The sequence below is a fragment of the Podarcis erhardii genome (assembly GCF_964252035.2).
Source record: "Podarcis erhardii genome assembly, chromosome: 3".
In the NCBI taxonomy this organism is placed as follows: domain Eukaryota; kingdom Metazoa; phylum Chordata; class Lepidosauria; order Squamata; family Lacertidae; genus Podarcis; species Podarcis erhardii.
Genome location: NC_138507.1, coordinates 83,934,012 through 83,952,572, shown reverse-complemented (window position 1 = coordinate 83,952,572; position 18,561 = coordinate 83,934,012). Strand labels below are relative to the sequence as shown.

The window sequence follows — 18,561 nt, the reverse complement described above, 5'->3', positions numbered from 1 at the left end:
ACAGAGCAAAGGATGGGTATAAATGTCATAGTAGATAAATAAAATTTACAACAAAGCACAAATACGTATTAATAAACAGTGGCTTTTTCCAATATAAGCTGTACTGTTAATTAGCTAAATAAATAACTGAAAACACTTGATAAGTATATTTCACAATTAAAGCTGATTACTGTTAGGAGGACACACTGCTACACTGAGGGTGTCTCTCGTTTAACATGATCCTTCATGATATCTGGGGAAAGAGGAGGCACTAATCTGTGGTAGTTACAGACTTCCTAGAGGCAGGTTCCAGAAAGCAGTACTGAGGAAACCTGTGGCCTTCCAGGTATTGTTGGTCTATAGTTCCCATTGATCCTGTCCATTGGCCATGCTGGCTGGGGTTGATGGGATTTGGAGTCCCACAACATCTGCAAGGCCATAGGTTCCATCCATGTCTTATGGGGTCCAATCTGGTTTCATTTTATCTTCTACCCCATTTAGCACTACATGAAACCACTGGGAGAGATTGTCAGGCAACTGGAATGTGCTCTCCTCAATTATACTGCCTTAGGGACTTATAAGCAGCAGGCTTGGATAATATATTAACTGCAGCAACAGTTTCCAGAGATTCTGATAGTGGCCAGATAGAATCAGAGCCTTGACAGTTAAGATTTCAAATAAAATACAGAATTATGTATGTGGAGCTCTAACTTATATAGTAATTATAATTTAATAATGATAAAACAATTAGGAATAATTATTCCACCAAAATGTATCCCAACTGGAATTACAATTTCACAAACATAGCTAAGTACAAAATTAATAAGTCGTTTATCATATTTAATCATACTCGAGAAACTAAGCAAAGCACTTGGGAGGCTATTTTTACCATGCGGTTTCAAAGAGATGCTATAGTTTTGGCCACATTATAAGGCAAGCTTCTCTAATTATAGCACGGTGGCACCACTAAATTATGGATCATCGCTACTCCAGCTTGAGCCCTGTTGAGTACAGATTTATAGCTAACTCATAAAATATTCAGTCTGACAATGCTCATTTAAAACCCAAACAGAATGGAAACAGAAAATACTTTTCTCCTTTCCATTGGCAGAAAAATGTGCTTTTGAAAACACTAAATTTGTGTTCATTCAAGTTACAGCAAGTCAGACCACAAAGCCTCAAAAGCAGCTGTTTACTCTCTAGTAAATCAGCATGTAAACTGGGTCAAAACAAAATCAGCTCTTAACATATTGCATTAACATCTTCTATTGTTACGAATTTGGATTCCACCACTCTCCCTACTGATGGGTCCAAACTCAGCTGAAAGAAATCCATTCAGACTTGCCTGGACTTAGTTTTGCTTTTTACTGACATGACACCACTGTGATAAAATACAGCCTTTCCCCTTCACCCTCAGCACTAATGCACTTACGAGAGACCTTCATTAGCTCACACTGAGGCCACAGCAACAGATCTTCTCTTTGACATTGGCAAGTCCCACTTAACCTCACTAATCTGGGTACTGACACCCAAATAACCTATTCCTTCACTCTGACCATAAATAAATGCACACGTTTAGGATCTTTACTCAGCTTCCTCCTATGCTACTGATTTAAACAGAGTGTATTGCATTTAAAGGCAGACTGTCATGATATATTTTTGGACCACCATAACAATGTGAAATGTCCTCATAAATGTGTTAACAGGAGTTTCCACTGAGCAGGCTTCTTTCTAGCCAAGAACACCCAATGTTGCCTTCACGGTGCATAAAGGAGCAGTACTACTGACATGTTACTCATGATTATCCAAAGGAAGGCCAAACTAGAGGTGACATAAAATGCATATTTGCATTTAAAAAAACAAGCATGTTCATGTAAATATGATCTGGGAGACTTAATTATTGAGATCACGTGTGGAATGGCAATTTAACCCTCCCCCCCCCCCCCGAAGCTGCTCCTTCATTGGGAGAAAATTCCCCATTAACACCATCAGTCACTAATTTACATGACAAAAAATTGTATACCTCAAATGCCAAGATGCATTTGGTGCCACATCCAGTTTGGCCCCAACTTTCAATGGCTCTTGACCAACCTGAACCAGTTCCAAACTTTAGAAGTACCCAAAAATATAATAACTGTTGGTTTTCAATGTATGCTTATTAGGCTCTAAACTGACACAGAATAAATCAGCTTTGGACTGTGCAAGAGCTGTACCATGTTAACTTAGCTTATGGCACCCTTGGGAAGTTGTGCGTAACTTGCCAATTGACATCAACACACTAAATAATTTAAAGTACAGCAGGTGCTACATGCTCTTTAAAATTAAACTGTACAATTCTTCTTCCACTCTTTTCTGGCACGAATTCACAGGAAACTTCTGTGAGGACAATTATATTAAGACAAATGTCCTTGTAGTTGAAAACACGGCAAGTTTAAATCAATCAGAGTTGATTATTTGTTGATTTTTTCACCCTGTTACGAGTTCCACTTGGACTGCTCATTAAGGCATGGATAAAGGCCAAGTATAGTTTGAAACCTTGATTATTTTAAATTCAACTGAAAAATATGCATTTACTTCTAAGGGATTATCTTGCAGCATAAAACCTATGCTAACCTGAGCATGTAGTCAAACAGAACCTGGACTCTAGCTCCATAAGACAATCATGAATACTTACAAGTTTATCCATAGATGCAAATCAATTCATGAGTTGTGTGCAGATAGGCAGAACTAGCCCAAATAAGAGCAAAGATTAGGTGCAACAAACAGGACAGAAGAATGGCTCATGAACCAACTATATCCCAATTATGATTTAAGCATTTATTGTAATTAATCTTGAGAATTTTATGCCCCTAGAATCACAGCAACGCCTGTCATAACATACTTGGTAGGTGCTCTCTGATGCATTTCTGAGAATATAAAGAGGTGACAGCTCTCTTAAGCAAAGTCAGGCAATTGGTCCATCTAGGCCAGTTCAGTTTATCCTTACTGACATGGTTCTGCAAAGTCTTGCACACACAGTCCTTTCCCAGCCCTACCTCTGAAATTTTCTTAATAGAAGGAGCTGGAAATAGAACCTAAACGGAAAAATATGTGCTATGACTCTTCTCCCCAATGGTATATAATGCTGGTGCTCCTGATGCTGTGTGTGATAGGTGCTTCCTCAACAAGATGTGTCAGGTCAGCAGATCACTATTAGCTTTGTACATTATTAACAGGTAAAATCAGTAACTCAGCGTTGCCTCTTGGTCAAGCTTGCACTCCTAAAGAAATGAGAAGCCAACACTTTCTTGTTGCAAAAAGCCCCATTATGTTTTTTTATTGTATTGTTGTACCTTGCAACTGATAAACGAGTAGTTTCATTCACCTTTATTAAACTGTGGGCCTGTCACTTGCAAACGAAGATCTCTGTTCTCTTCAAGGATTGTACATGACATCCTCACACTTCGCAACTTACTTAGGCTCAGTAAAATTGGAAAGAGCAAGGCAGAGATCAAAGCAAGCAGACTCCCAACTGAGTCATGTTTATACAAACCGCAGCTGTATTTTGATGTGCTAATACTTACTCTAAATGCTCCCACTCCAGTATTCCTTCTTCACCCAAAGCTTACCAGCTGCAAGTCGTAAACCCATCCCACAATATTGGCAATTCCTCTAGATCATACAGCTTTTTACAGAACATACCAGTTAAAAGATAAAACAAGAGAAGGCAGTGGGGAGAGAAATAAGGCAGAGCAGAGCCAGCACCAGAACAATTAACTGAAAAAGACAGAGAACCACCAAATAGTCAATTATCATGGAAGAATCCTAGAATTGTAGAGTTGGAAGGTACCTCGCGGGTCATCTAGTCAAACCCCCTGCAATGCAGGAATCTTTTGCCCAATGTGGGTCTCAAATCCACGACCCTCAAATTATGAGCCTCATGCTCTACCAACTGAGACAGGGGTTTATTTTTAGAGGCAATGAATAGTGAGATAGTTCATGCACCAAGTTCCTAAAGACTGACCACATTTCTGAACTGAAGAGGGGATTTCTGTCCATTTCCCACTTCCCTCTGTGCCAGCAACCAGTATTCAAGGAAACATACGCAATCTAATGAACAGGCATCCTACGCAGAAAAGTAAAAGAAGCACAAAGTTCAGAAAAGGGCAATCAAAACAATCAAGGGGTTGGAGTTACTCCTCCATGAGGTAAGGTTGCAGCATTTGGGACTTTTACTTGAGAGAAAAGGTGAGGAAGAGGTCATAATGGAAGTTTGTAAAATCACACATGGCACGAGAAAGTGGACAGAAAGTTTCTCTCTCTCATTCACAACACTAGAACTTGGGGAGAGCAATGAAGCTGAATGAATGTTAGAAGGTTCAGGGTAGATGAAAGGACATACTTTCCCCCCACACAGGACACATTTAGACTATGAAACTTACTTCCATGGGAGGCAGTGATGACCACCAACTTGGAAGGTTTTAAAAGATTAGGCAAATTCATGGAGGATATGGCTACCAGTGGCTACTAGCCACAATGGCCACCTCAGCTGTTAAGAGGCAATATGCACCTGAATTCCAGTTGCTGGAAATCACAGGAAGAGGGAGTGTTCTTGAACCCTGATCCTGCATACTGCCTTGTAGGTTTCCCACAGAGATCTGCTTAGCCATTGTGAGAATAGGCCATTGTGTTAGACTAGATGAGCCACTGGCCTGATCCAGCAGGTATAACAACAACAACAACAACAACAACAACAACAATTTATTATTTATACCCCCGCCCAACAACAACAACAACAACAACAACAACAACAACAACAATTTATTATTTATACCCCCGCCCAACAACAACAACAACAACAACAACAACAACAATTTATTATTTATACCCCCGCCCATCTGGCAGGGCTTCCCCAGCCACTCTGGGCGGCTTCCAACAAAATATTAAAATACCGTAATGCATCAAACATTAAAAGCTTCCCTAAACATACTTCTTATGTTAGAAATTATACTTGTAGAACGAAACCAAAAATTTTAGTTGAGATTTCCTGCATTGAAGGAAGGTTGGATTAGATGATACTCGGGGTCTCTTGCAACTCTACTATTCTGTAATTTTATTCTGTGGTTCTATGATTTCATCGAAGGTAATTCCCAAATAAAGCACTACAGAAATATGTTAGCACTCTTGAACACCTTCTCCATTATCTTCCCTTTCCAACTTTCAAGTAACACAAAACCTAGTTAGTGTTAAATATTAATGTTTAAGAAGTGGGAAAAGAAACATACCTGTTAAATTAATCTGTAGTTTGGTTATGTCTTTGGCTGCAAGAAAGTGTTCTTTGGCTTTTTTATACTCATAGTAATGCAAGAACGTGTAAGCGCACTCCAGGTGGAACTGAACAGCAAGATGCCAGCACTCGTCATCAGTAAATAAAGTTTCAATTTCAGACACTGCAAAACAAAACAAAAAAAGGGTGTTGAGGCAACTAGGAAATGGGACTGAGAAGGAAACAAAAAATGAGAAGCAGAGGAAAAACACCTTGTGTATTGCCACTCAATACAAGACAACACCAACATCAGTTTTTAAAATTTAAAATGGCTCCTTTGTCCTCTAGGTTTTCACACACCTTGGATAGCAATATAATAAGTAGCAGCAGTAGTAGTAGTAGTACTCCACTGTAATCAAATTTAGGAAAGCGGTGTGGGGGATATGCAAGAAAGAAAGGGAGGGCAAAGGTAAACCTGAGTTCATGGGCCATTCCCATCTCAACCATGATCAAAATGACTGGGAATCATGCCTGCAATCGGGAAAACAGTGCCAGCCTTGAAAAACAAGTCTAGGATTATTAGAAGTCAGGGACCACATGCAAGGTTATAGTCCTTAAATGGTACCAAGCATTTCATCCAAATATCAATTTCTGAAAATACTGGATTATTTTCTAGTGCAGTTTATTAAATAAGCTGCCAAACTATTTACAAGAATGGATCGATCTCATGCATATATACATCCCAAACAGCCCCATTTTCCCATAATGAAAGCACTTTATAAAGGTTTACATTCTTAGAAGCTGGTCAAGGTTGTAGACCAGACAGAGCAGTAATATAATCCTACCACAGTAACAGAATAGTAAGTATGCAATAATGCTTTGCCTTCATATCCTTTTCAAACACAAAGGGAACTGGATATTTATAGATTTGGCATCAAGAAGCTGGACCGGTGTGTGTGGGTGTGTGTGTGTGTGTGTGTGTGTGTGTAAAAAATTACTGCTCTGCACTTACGAATTGAATGATAGCTCTAGTAAAGATTTTCTATTTAAGAAACTGGCTGAGCTCCATGGTACATTTTTTTTTAAGTTACAAGATATTAGTAATAGCCGAATGATGTAATTTTTTATAAAAAGATGCTTAGCGTACCTGCCAAGTATAATTTATTTCAACATACTGCTTTCAAGTATGAAAAATCTTGGTATCAAACCAGAATATGTTGTCATATAAAGCTAATTTGTTTTATCTTCCAATTAATCTTCACAGTCATCACTAACCACATCCTATTTCAAACAGAGGTTGTTGTTAAAGCCGAAAAACATGAAGCCGTATCTTTATCTGCCCCACTGATATCAGCAACTGAGATCATAATACTTTGCTGTTATCCACAAAGCTGAGACGGGTACATTAAACAGAAAGAGAAAACACCCAAGTTTATCTATCTGCCAGCAGAACAGACCTGCACTCTCACAATGGGACTTTCCCATGCTCTCCTCCCATTGCATCTCCCTGCATGCCCCCATAATCTGCTCCAGTCAAGTTTTATCTTGCTTCCTACACAAATGATAAAGAAACTTACAAAGCTAAGAACATTTCTAGAAATCATTTACATCTGATTGAATAAGTACCTGTCAAATTACAAGACTGTACACATCTTTTCAATTAACTCCTAATATTGCTGTAAGCTGGCTGCTATTTAAAGACAACCTTTTTAAGAAGAATAGGTAACTCAGAACATTTATGGAGAATTAGAGCCTGTATTTGAAAAGTATTTCAAGCTTTGAAGGGTTACAAAACATCCATCCAGGAAGAACAGAAGGATAAAATATACCCAACCACACAATGAGGTCACAAAGACTGCAACACTTACTGGCTTGTTATGACAGAATCATCTACATCATTACAATCATTACAGCATCTCTACTCTTGACTTGGAGTGGCTAGGAGCCTGCCCACCTGCTCTGGGCGGCCAACATCTCCTTGCCAAGGGAGCAAAGGATGGGTTGAGGCACCAATACGGCTCCTTGCCAAGGACGCAAGGGAGCCTAGATATGCCTCTGTTCCAGTTGGTTACTGTGGGAAATAGTGTGCTGAAATATACGAATCTTTGGTCTCATCAAGCAGGGTTCTTGTGTTCAATGGGATTTTATTCTAATTAATCAATAACATTATCATCCCCCCATTTTTTGAAAAGATTTAAGGTTGCTAGAGACCATTTTGTTTTATTTCTTCAATCCTGCATATACATACTTGGATCCCAATGGACAAAGTGTGACTTACTTCCAGATCAAAATGGACCAATATCCATAAAAACTGTGTGGTAACCACTGTGCAGCGCCGCCTGCAGTGAGGTTAAATGCCATTGGATGGACATGTAATTAATCTTTTATTTAAAGAATCTTCTTTCTATTCCTACAATTACTATGTTAATAATAGCCTTCCTTGTCAGGCTGCTTCAGGATGAAGGAGAACATTGCTTTATATTGCTCACTGAAAGCAACTTTCCAATTAGTTATACACTGATGTTTAGGACATTAATTGCATCCATTAAATTCACGCCATTTCAAATGCAAATTTAATTGAATACAGAAGGCGCATAGATCCTAGAAAAGCTCAACCTGACTTTTTTTAATGCCATTTTTACATGTGTTTAGAGCAGATCCTCCAGAGGAGATTATGCATGGGGAGAGGAGAAGAAGAAGAAGGGGAATTCCCCTTGGCAGATCTTTCCACATGCAGTGTTGAATATAATCCTAAAGTATAGTGTGACATCAAAATACAGCCAGTGAGCAAATGTCTTACAAGTCAATAGCAGGGTGCATTGAAATTCATTTGTTTTCATAGTTCTCTCAGGTTATGAGAGAAGTCCTAAAAAATAGTTCACATGAAACTTTTTATGATTCGCTTTCTGGACTAAGCAATCAAACGAACACAACAAATAATCCCAAATATAAGAAAAGAATGGTCATCCAAATAGAATGCAACGTGAATGTCAATTTTAAGTATACCTTGTTGTATACAGGCCTGGGCAATATCAAAGAGTTCAGGTGATCTTTCTTCTAACAACTGCTGATGGATATTCACACACCGTAGAGTCCACCAAGGCAATGTCTAAAAACGGCAACGAAGAATATTGTAAACATTAAATCCACTTGGTTTCAAATCCCCACATTTCTATTTTATTATGAGCACATTCACATGTCAATTGTACCTTATCACACAGCCAATTCATCGTAACAGTGAGATCATCTGACCTGGAAAAATATATTCTACAAAGATCACGGGGTTCATATTCCTAGAAAGGGAACTTGTACAGTGGGATGGGAAGGAAAGGGTGGAATTCAGTGGTAGATGATATACAAAAGGTCCTAAGGAAGGCTATGAATGACTCCTGTCTGAAACCTCAGGAAGCCAATGCCAGTCAGCACAGACGTAGAAAAACTAATGATCTGAATCGATCTAAGGCAGTTTCCTATGAGAATCTAGTTCAAGAATGGAAACTGTAGAGAAAGAAACAACAATATAGCTAGTATAGGAAAACGGAGGCCCAAAGGAACGACTGAAAAATTGCAAACCTTGGAATATTCAGAAAACTGTTAATGTCACTGAAATAAGACAACAGAGGTTCTTATGGAGTAACAGAATACCATTTTTAGAGCATCTAATGGGAAATTTAGTTAGCCTTGATTTTGCCACTTCTGCTCAGTGCAAGGCAATTATGGTATAACACGCCTGCAATAGGCATCATAAGGACTGCATGATTTGAGGGCAAAAATATCTCAAGGAACAATCACATGCTGTTTATTAAAACTGTTCTAGAAACACCTGTCAGGATGGATATTGTATTGTCTCACACAGGACACAATGAAATATGACTTATGCTATCAAGCTGAATAAAATAAGGTACTTATTCAGGAGACACTGTTAGAGAGGTCAGCTCTTACATTTTGACACTTTGTTCAGGAACCTACAAGGCAGTTTATGTTAGACTGTAAATGTTGTTCTGCCACCCTGCAGTTAATGCTAGTTTTCCACAGGGATTCAAAAAGCAGTATTTTGTTAGCCAAAGCTTGCAATACAAAAACATGCTTTGAGGAAAACTGTACACACAACCCAGATAAAAAACACTTGTTTTTTAAAAGTAACTTTGGCCTCTTTTGGATGTTCACTAATTATTTCGGCATCACTATGTGAACACAATAAAAAGAAACGACTATATATTGCTGCCCGATATGGAATTTTTTTAAGATTGTGACTGATAGTTAAACAACTCCCAACACCCAGAACAACAAGGTCACAAAACCAGTTTATTATGAACAGGCCTGAAAGCAATATGGTGCCAGGAGTCATTGGACTAGAATTCCCATCATCCCTGACCTTTTGGCCATTCTGGGTTGTTCAAACCACACAATGTACAACAAGGTTTGGTGGTTCAATTCACTTGGACTGAATTATTCAAACCACAGTTTGAAAAATAGGAAACCACAAATGGAAGGTTTAAACTTCCTCTTCTCATCTGCGGAGGAGTGTACAAAGTCATTCCTGCTCTTCTTCATAACACTACATCATGTTTTAGCATCGTGTTTGTATTAAGGCCGTAGATTTACTCTGGCTTTGGTTGTCAAGACAAGTAAAAGAAAGTGGCTATTAGGAAAAGGGGGGTGGGGGGTGGGAATCCTGAAGTTAAGAATGTAATAAGAGCCTTCCCAGTCCACCTAGACCAGCATCCTGCTTTCACAGTAGCTAACCAGATGCCTGTGGGAAATTTGAAAGGAGGACCTGAGTACAACAGCACTCTTCACTCCTGTGGTCTCCAGCAACTTGCATTCGCAAGCGTTACTGCCTCCAACCATGTAGGCAGCCATTTTGGCTAGCAGCCATTGACAGTCATCTCCTTGAATATGTCTAGTTCAGCTCCTGCCTTCTGTGATGCCTGTGTCGGTGACCAGGCAGAAAATGCAAGCCCCCTGGTGTAACAGGGATCAGTTCCTCAGTGGAATATGACACAGCTGATGCCATCTCGTGGGGTGTGGGTATGCGTCTGGCTCTGCCCATGTTAGTGCTAGGGCCTGGGTTCAGCACCTTTGCTGTTTGCCCTGCTGGTCTTCATGATCCTCTGTGTCAGGGTCCTGACTGCTGATAAGTAACAAAATATTTCCAGGGGCTTCCACTTCCTTTTCCCACAGGAAGTGTTCATGAGATCATGCTTTCAGAAAGTGCCCTTTGTCACTTAATATACAATATCAGGATCCACTTGAGACTGTGATTTATTTTTTAAAGTTGTGCATAAGAAATTGAAACAACAGATATACCACCGTAAGAACAAACAGTGACTGTGCATATGCTGCCAAACTGCAGCTGAGGACACAATGAACTCCATCTTATACTTCCTACCATGTAAACCCCCCTAGAGATTATTTTCAGTCGGGACTCTATTGCAGGCTGCTGGGATTTACAGACTGAAAAGATATGTTCCATGCTGTCCAATCAGAAGAAATTTGTCACTTATAATTTATAATCTGCACTTCACCAAATGGTCTTAGAGCAGGAATATATATATCATTAAAGTGCAGCACAGAAAAAATGCATAGACTACTGTAAAAATTATCATTAAAATAAACAGAATCAAACAATACACTGAAAAGGCAAAGAATATTCACAACTGAATGGCTGATTTTGTCTGAAGACATAATGTCTGGCAATTACCATAAGGGTGATATTGGTTTGCTACTGTATTTGCAGAAGTATTTCCCTTTTCTGAGCACAGACCGGAAAGAGTTTTGTTATGACTTGGTTGAAAGAAATACAGTGATAGAATTGCATTTAAAACATTTCACCTATTCCATGGTGGCATTTATTTCCTTTATACTATTTGGTATGACTGTTTAGAGGCCCAAGGCAAGAAATGAATGTTCATAAATGCACAATGAGTGGAACAGCAATGTGTTACCAGTGAAGGGGGAAAAATAGGTTTTAATATTGTGCATCAGGGATCCTTCACAGTACTTTGCCACAACTCACAAGTGCTCTGTCACAGCCCACAGAACTAGCCCAGCACAGGAATATAAGACAGAGCCTCCTTCAGGCACTAAGGAGCACAGATCCAACCATCTCCAGGTTGATTGTTCACAAGGTAAAAGTACTGCAGAATGGCCTACTCAAAATGCCTACTGCCTACTCAAAATGCCAAAGCTTCCTGGGACATTATATTGCTTTATTAGTTTTAGGTTGCATTTTTGTTAACTGATTTTCTTTTTCTTTTTACAAGCTGTACAAAATTATACATTTTTAGTATATATTAAAAAGTAGTACTGTATTAAAAATTACAGAATTTTTAAAAAACATTAAGCAGTTTAGAAAAACTTTTAAATGAATAAAATAGGGTTCAGAGCCTGTGACTGGACACCAGGAACAGCATCATGTAAATCATCATCAACCACTGTGTAGCCAGACTTGGGGGAAGAAGCCAGGTGCAAACTAATGAGGTTTAGAGTCACTCTGAGAAAGCACACCAAGTGGGGTCAGAGAGCCAGACAGTAAATATGAGTGGCTGCCTCAGGAACAACAAGCAAGGAAGCCTTGTTCCTGCAGCTACCACAGAAGCTACTACAGTGGTACCTCGGGTTACATACGCTTCAGATTACATACGCTTCAGGTTACAGACTCCGCTAACCCAGAAATAGTACCTCGGGTTAAGAACTTCGCTTCAGGATGAGAACAGAAATCGCGCGGCAGTGGCAGCAGGAGGCCCCAATAGCTAAAGTGGTGCTTCAGGTTAAGAACAGTTTCAGTTAAGAACAGACCTCTGGAACAAATTAAGTATGTAACCAGAGGTACCACTGTACTGAGGATTTGCTTGCCTTTCTGCTTTCTCCCAACTTGCTCCCAGGTTACAGTACCTTCTCACTAATTTGACCCTGCATGCCATACCCTTTCACTACGCTGTGGCTTTGAACCTCCAAGCCTTAGTCCTGTCTCCCCCAGTTACTCAAGAAACGCATATGGTACAAGGAACAATATGAATAATATAAGCCCACTGATAGCTGGAAACAAGCATAAGTATTTCTTCGTGTTTTTCCCCCCTTACCTGTATGGCTTCTAGTTTATGCTTTGAATTCACAAGCACTGCTCTAGCTAGCATCAGCAAGACACTATGGGAAGTCAGGCTATAGATCGATTCACCATCTAGAACCAGCAGACTCAGCACAGCTGTAGACAATGTACTGGGCTGGAAGGAGAAAACAAGAAACTCACTTTAAGCAACTTCAAATTACTCTTCAAGAGGAAGCAAAATTTGCGTGCCGCACACACCAATTTACTTTAGCCCATTCACCTCGAAATGTTTTTATGCAATACAGAAATTCAAACACAGGTGAAAGTTCACATTGCAAATGGTGCTTTGAAACCATGAATCCTTCCTCTCGCCTCTCATTGTCAATAATTCCTGAACTTATACATGGCATGCTGTATGCAAATTGGCCATTAAAATCAAAGCAAAATGGATTCTTCCACTGCAGGTTGAAGGTTTCTCTCTAATGTACACCTAAGCTGAGCACAATCTCTATACATCTTTAACTTCTGTGACGATGCCGAACCATTTCTGAGGAGAAGTTTCAGCATGAGGAAAATAAAAGATCACCTGCAGCAATTCTCCCCATTTTTATTTTTGCACCTAGCAAGATAAGATCAGCATGATGTATATCAATATTTTTCCACTAAAAGACAGTGACTATACTATTGTCCTGGGGAGTGGGGTGATGGTGGTGGAGAGAGAAGAGAACAGTACCTCGCCGTATTGTTCTAGTAATACAGTTTGCAAAAAGTCCTGAGGTTGCAATTCAACAGGAGGCCCAGTCCAGTTGCTCTGTACAAACAACTGAAGGCTCCCCACACCAAGTAGAAACACCACACTTTGCCTGCAAGACAATAAACAATTCCATTTTTATTGATACGGTCATACATATATAAATAAATAAATAAATAAATAGCAGGTAGAAATTGTCCTGTTCCTTCTATGCAAGTCTTTAGTTTAAAAGATGGAAGATGCACACACAAAAAATGGAACAGTTACAAATCTGCATGAAAAAATATCCATCTGAAGAACATTTAACTCAATTGTTCAAGGAAGGCTGTAAGATTTTATTTTCCTGACGTGCTTCGAGAACTGAACGGACTTATCAATTATATTTTTTTGCTGACAGATAAAAATGGTTTCCAAACTTAGCATAAGTAATGGAGGAATCCTCTACCCTTCTCCCAAACCAGGAGGAGGGCAGGAAATCTCCCTTAAACTGAGAAAATAAAATTATCTCTGGATTTATCAGAGGTTGTTGCATGGCTAGATGCATAAGGCGATGGAACATAAAAGGCCGAAATTGCCTGTAAACATTCTAAAACATGTAGGGCAGCACAGAGTCAGCTATGTTCATTCACCCAATGCACCAAACAAATCTTATTATGCACCTAACCTCTTAAAATAGGAATGCCATCAATGAGAAGCACAGTCCTGCCCCATCTGCACAGGTTGTCAGTTTAGATATGCCATCGAAAAGCAATCTGTGAATCACAACAGTTGCCAATTATAACAATCAAGACCAAAACGTAAAAATAATGAGTTTGATCCCAATAACCAGACACATATTTATTCCTCAGATGGGGCTACTGCACATGACTCCACCTGGGTGAGACCCAACTGTGGCAGCCTGCTTACACAATGGAAATCTGCTTGTGCAATAGAACTTGTAGTTTCTCTCCTCCCGCATGCACAGCTTTAAAATCTGCTCTGTGGGGTCCCCAACCCTCCTGTGCAGATTCTGGGGGTGCTTGGGGACAGCGGCGTAGCGTGGGTTATCAGCACCCGGGGCAAGGCAAGTAATTTGCGCCCCCCAACCCGGGGCAAGGCAAATAATTTGCGCCCCCTAACCCGGGGCAAGGCAAGTACAGTAATTTACTCTCCCAAGCAGCAGCAGCAGCGAGGCTTCTCTCCTTAATTGATTCCCCCTCCACACCGCGTCGTTTCCTGGCTGCTCCCCCCCCCTTCCCCTCTCTCTCCTCCTCGCTCTGCTTGCCTTGCCCTGCCCTGCCTGAGGGCACCCTGAGGAGACTCCGCTCTCCTTTTTGACCAGGCGAGGTGGGAAAAAGGGGGGAAAGTCTCTTCCCGCCCCCTCGCCAGACTCCCTGCTCCGCTCGGCTCACTACCCAGGCGGCCAGTGGAAAGAGAGACGCAATTACCTCTCCCTCCGCTTCGCCAAGCTGTCAAAGCCCGGCAGCAGCGGCAACGGCAGCAGCAGGCGCAGCCAGACCCCCGCGAGCCAGCCAGCCCGCCCGCCCGCCCGGCTTCCTCTCCTTTTTTTGCCAGCGGCAGAAGGCTTTGCTCTCCCCCTTCTGCGACCTCCTCGCCAAGCCGAGCGAGCTCGGGCTCCCTAACCAGTGGATTTTAGTAGGGGCAGAGAGCTGCTAGTGCGAGTGCGCCCCTGCCCAAGTTGCGCCCGGTGCGGCCGGCACCCCTGGCACCCCCCACGCTACGCCACTGCTTGGGGAGCTGCGAGTGAGGAGAAGAGGAAGGAGAAGCTGAGTTGTGCAAGTGGATGTCCACTCAGAATACATTGGATCTCACTCATTATGCTTCCATCTGTCTCTTATTTATCTTCACAGCTCTTCATTTCCGTTTTTCTGCTTCTGTTCTCTGCCTTTGTTTATGCCTCCCTTAAATACCAGGGAAGCCTTAAAAAAGCAACCCACTTTGAAATCTCAACATTAAAGTTCTTAGCAACTGCAATGCAAACAGCAGCAACAACGACGCAAGAAGCATACTTAAGATTTGAATTAAGAAGCAGCTTGGTTTTTCATGAATACAACTGATTGCAGTAGAACTGTTTAATAAGCCCAACTATGTGCACACATACTTCTTTGTTAGACTGCTGTCATGGGGGACAAATAGAGCTGTTCAGTTTTGATTCAGAATATTTCAATGTGTTCTCCCATGTGGTTGCCCACCAAAAACTAGGAAATCAGAACAAATCAGCCCCAATATAATATGGCTAAAAAACCACAATACAAACACAAAAGGCTCAAGAGCTACACATAGGAAAATGGTACAAAGTGTTTTATATGTAAGTCTCATAGTCATAGTAAATCCTTGCAGTTTTCTTACAACAGATGTCTACAGTTACTAGGGTTACTGAAAACACGTTGCAGGATTTACAGATTTGCATTGATCCTACAAATTATTTTCATAATTCATGTTGCGTTTTCTTTTTAACCCTCTGTCTACAGGTAAGGTGAAACATGAGAAGTTAAAGCATGACAGCTCTGAAAAGAATAGTAAAACTTTTGTTTTATAATTAACTCCATAATTCCATGTTCAAGGCAGGCCTCAACAATAATTGTACATTGCCTTGTGATGTGTTAACCCCTCCCCATTAATTTAGTGTGGGGGGGGGAACAATGCTTTTTGTTCTTACAGGTTTGGGGGTCAGTTCTGCCCCACTGGTATGCCTGAGAAACTGAAAAATCTGAACACTAAATATTCAAAAGACTTAACAACCCATAATTTCTGAGATAGTACACTAGGATGTGTTCAGAATAGCTGTTTTATTTTGAGATTATTATTTTTATACCATCAAGTATGAAAAAAAAAATTCTTCTTCAAATAATTATTTTTACCTTTCCATAGGATCCGTATCTGCAGAAGAACAGTCCAGATAATCTTGAATCTGCTTTTCTAAGTAGCTGGCAATGGTATCCTCTTCTGTTACTTCAGGTGTTGTGAAAATATCCTGAACTGCTTTACTTAGTAAAACGGCCTCATAATTCCCTTCCAACAACAACTGCAACAAGGACCCACTCTCTAAAATAAAACACAATGAAAGTCTTAGGAATCCTATCTTGATTAATGTATACTCAATGCAAGCGTAACTTACTTCAAAGAGACTTAATCCTATACAATTATAGTGTTGCATTCTAAGACATCTCATATCAGAGGAAAAGATGTTGGGATGCTTTAGAAAAATACCCATTGGCATTTACTAAATTAAAACAGCATTCATGCTGGACTCTTATGGTGTGCTTACAACAAAGATTTTAAAGAGACTGAAATTTGTAAACAAGAACCAGCTGTCCAGACATTAGGCTTCTAATCATTTGCTCTTAACCCTCACACATTCTTTGCAAACAGTGGTGCAGCTAGGTAATTTTAGATTCTGGACTTGATGGTCCTACAAGGCCCTCTTTCAGACAGCAATGTGTATTATATCTAACTATGGGTTACTATATGCTGTCCTTCCCTGAAGACCCCGAGGTGGCTAACACCACACACACACACACACAGAACATCACAGAACAGTCATTTAAAACATTGACTGATTAGGAACAACCTTTAAGACACAAAGTGGCGGACAAAAAACCCCTCTTTGTTAAAACATGCAGCTAGTTACCAAAACCCTGGGAAAATAAATATGTTTTATGTTGGCATCTAAATATATGGGCGACAAATGAATCTTAGTTAAGGGGGAGTGCCATAGCCCAAAGGGGGGGGGGTGCATCGTGCTCGAAGGCACTCCTTCACGTACTTGGGCCCAAGGATGCCAACTTGAATACAATATTTGGAAGGGGGGGTAGGTAAACCCTACTCACATAATTGATCACAGTACACTGTGCACTCACACCATTTGAATGGCAATGTTCATCAACTTTGGGGGCCCCGGCCCCTCAAATATTTTATTTTGGGAGGGGCAAAGGGACCTTGGCCCTTAGGAGTTGGCTCCCATGCAGAGTTCCCCAGCTTGGATGCAGCAGGGAACTGTAGTTTAGGACAGCAGCTACAGAACCGGATTTCCCACAGAAAACAGTGTGCAATGGGGAAAGGTAAGAGGCAGGGAAAGAGTGCTTGGGCCAAACGCTCATTCACAGGCTCATAAACCAAGGTTTTTGAAACCTTGAATGATAATCCAAACTGGGCCTCTATCTTAGAAATCCAACCTGATATCTACTGTCACCTTTACAGACCTCTAATAAACAAAGTTAAGGAATAACTTTCTGGCGCCTCTCAAGTGAGCGCCATTGCCATTCTAAAGAGAATGAGAGAGGTGCTCATTGTGGGTTCTGGCACCTCTTCTTCTAGAAAAACAGCACTGCTCAAAACACCAGTTAAAAGCAACTTGTCATGCAAGCGCATCTCATGAGGTTTACAAAATATTGCACTGTTAATACATGGCTATTGCATTCCATGATCAGGAAAATTCTGAACTGGAAATAGTCTCTGTGGCAACAACAGTATGGAGAGGAGGATCACTAAAGGCTTTTGCGACTTCACGGAGCCTATCTGTAACAGTCAGACAGTAAGCATGAAATAGCATGACATACTTAAGTTATAATAAAGGTTAGCAAAAACTTGGCAGATCAATCATTTACGAAGCAACGCAACGCCCCAGCATCCCAGGGGCAGTCTATATCATAACGAGCGACATTCGTACCCACTACTGAAGCTCAAATACGTGAAACCTCCATTTATTTTTCGGGGGAGAGGAGAAAAAGTGACAATGCTATCTACTGATTGTTGGGTGTCAGACTCACTGCCTCTCCACGCCCCCATGACTCCTTGTCTCCTATCCATCCCGGAACACAAGCAGGCAGCACTGACAATTGCCTCTTCGATGGGTTAAGCTTGATGTCTTAGGTTCAGCCCGCACCCTTCGCACCTTCAACGACTGCCAGGGTTGCAGCAGCAGCAGCCCCGCAAAGAAATAACTCCAGCGACTACTCCCTTTGGGAGACACACGCGGACACGCCGCCCACTTCCCACTCACGGAGGTACCAGGGCAAGGGGAGGCAGGATGAAGCGCCGCTTTGACAGGGCTCCCACCCCGCTGCCAGGGCGAGAGGCAAGGCGCGCCTGAGGATGAGCGACGAAGGCTGCCTCTGGCTCGCCGAAGCCTTACCTGCAGCCGAAGCCGCCTCGTTCTGCTTCCACCGCGGCGACTCCGCTGCGCTGGGGAAGCCCCTCAGCAACACACGCTCCAACGCCCGCATTTTCTCCACGCGCTCCTGCTCTACAGACGAGACGGAGGAGAAGCCGCTTCCTTGCTTTTTTTTTTTTTTTTTTTTTTTTTTTTTGACGCGTGGCCAGTCTAACCCATGTGCACTAAGCGGCCTTAGGGAGCCGCCATGCCAGTAGCGCGAAGCAATCTGGGAGAGGTGGGCGGGTCGGTCGGTGGGAGAGAGGGCAGCAACGCATGCGCAACGACGCCATTCGGCGTCAGGTGCTGGCGGAAAACCTCTTCCCGGGCCGGGAGATATGGGTGGGAGGGAGAGGGTTGCGTGCGCACGCCGCACGTGGCAA

The 18,561-nt window shown here is 41.5% G+C and overlaps 1 protein-coding gene across 1 annotated transcript in view; it reads right to left on the bottom strand.

Moving 5' to 3' along the window:
• Positions 1–18,414, bottom strand: part of TTC27 (tetratricopeptide repeat domain 27) — an 86,823-nt gene extending 68,409 nt beyond the window's left edge. The window contains exons 1-6 of the mRNA XM_081856566.1: positions 18,161–18,414; positions 15,888–16,071; positions 13,009–13,138; positions 12,310–12,450; positions 8,231–8,333; positions 5,244–5,408 (exon numbers count right to left, since the gene is read on the bottom strand). Of these exons, the coding sequence (XP_081712692.1) occupies positions 5,244–5,408; positions 8,231–8,333; positions 12,310–12,450; positions 13,009–13,138; positions 15,888–16,071; positions 18,161–18,251 (814 nt within the window). The 5' untranslated portion in view covers positions 18,252–18,414. The remainder of the gene's footprint in view (positions 1–5,243; positions 5,409–8,230; positions 8,334–12,309; positions 12,451–13,008; positions 13,139–15,887; positions 16,072–18,160) is intronic.
• Between the last annotated feature and the right edge of the window lie 147 nt (positions 18,415–18,561).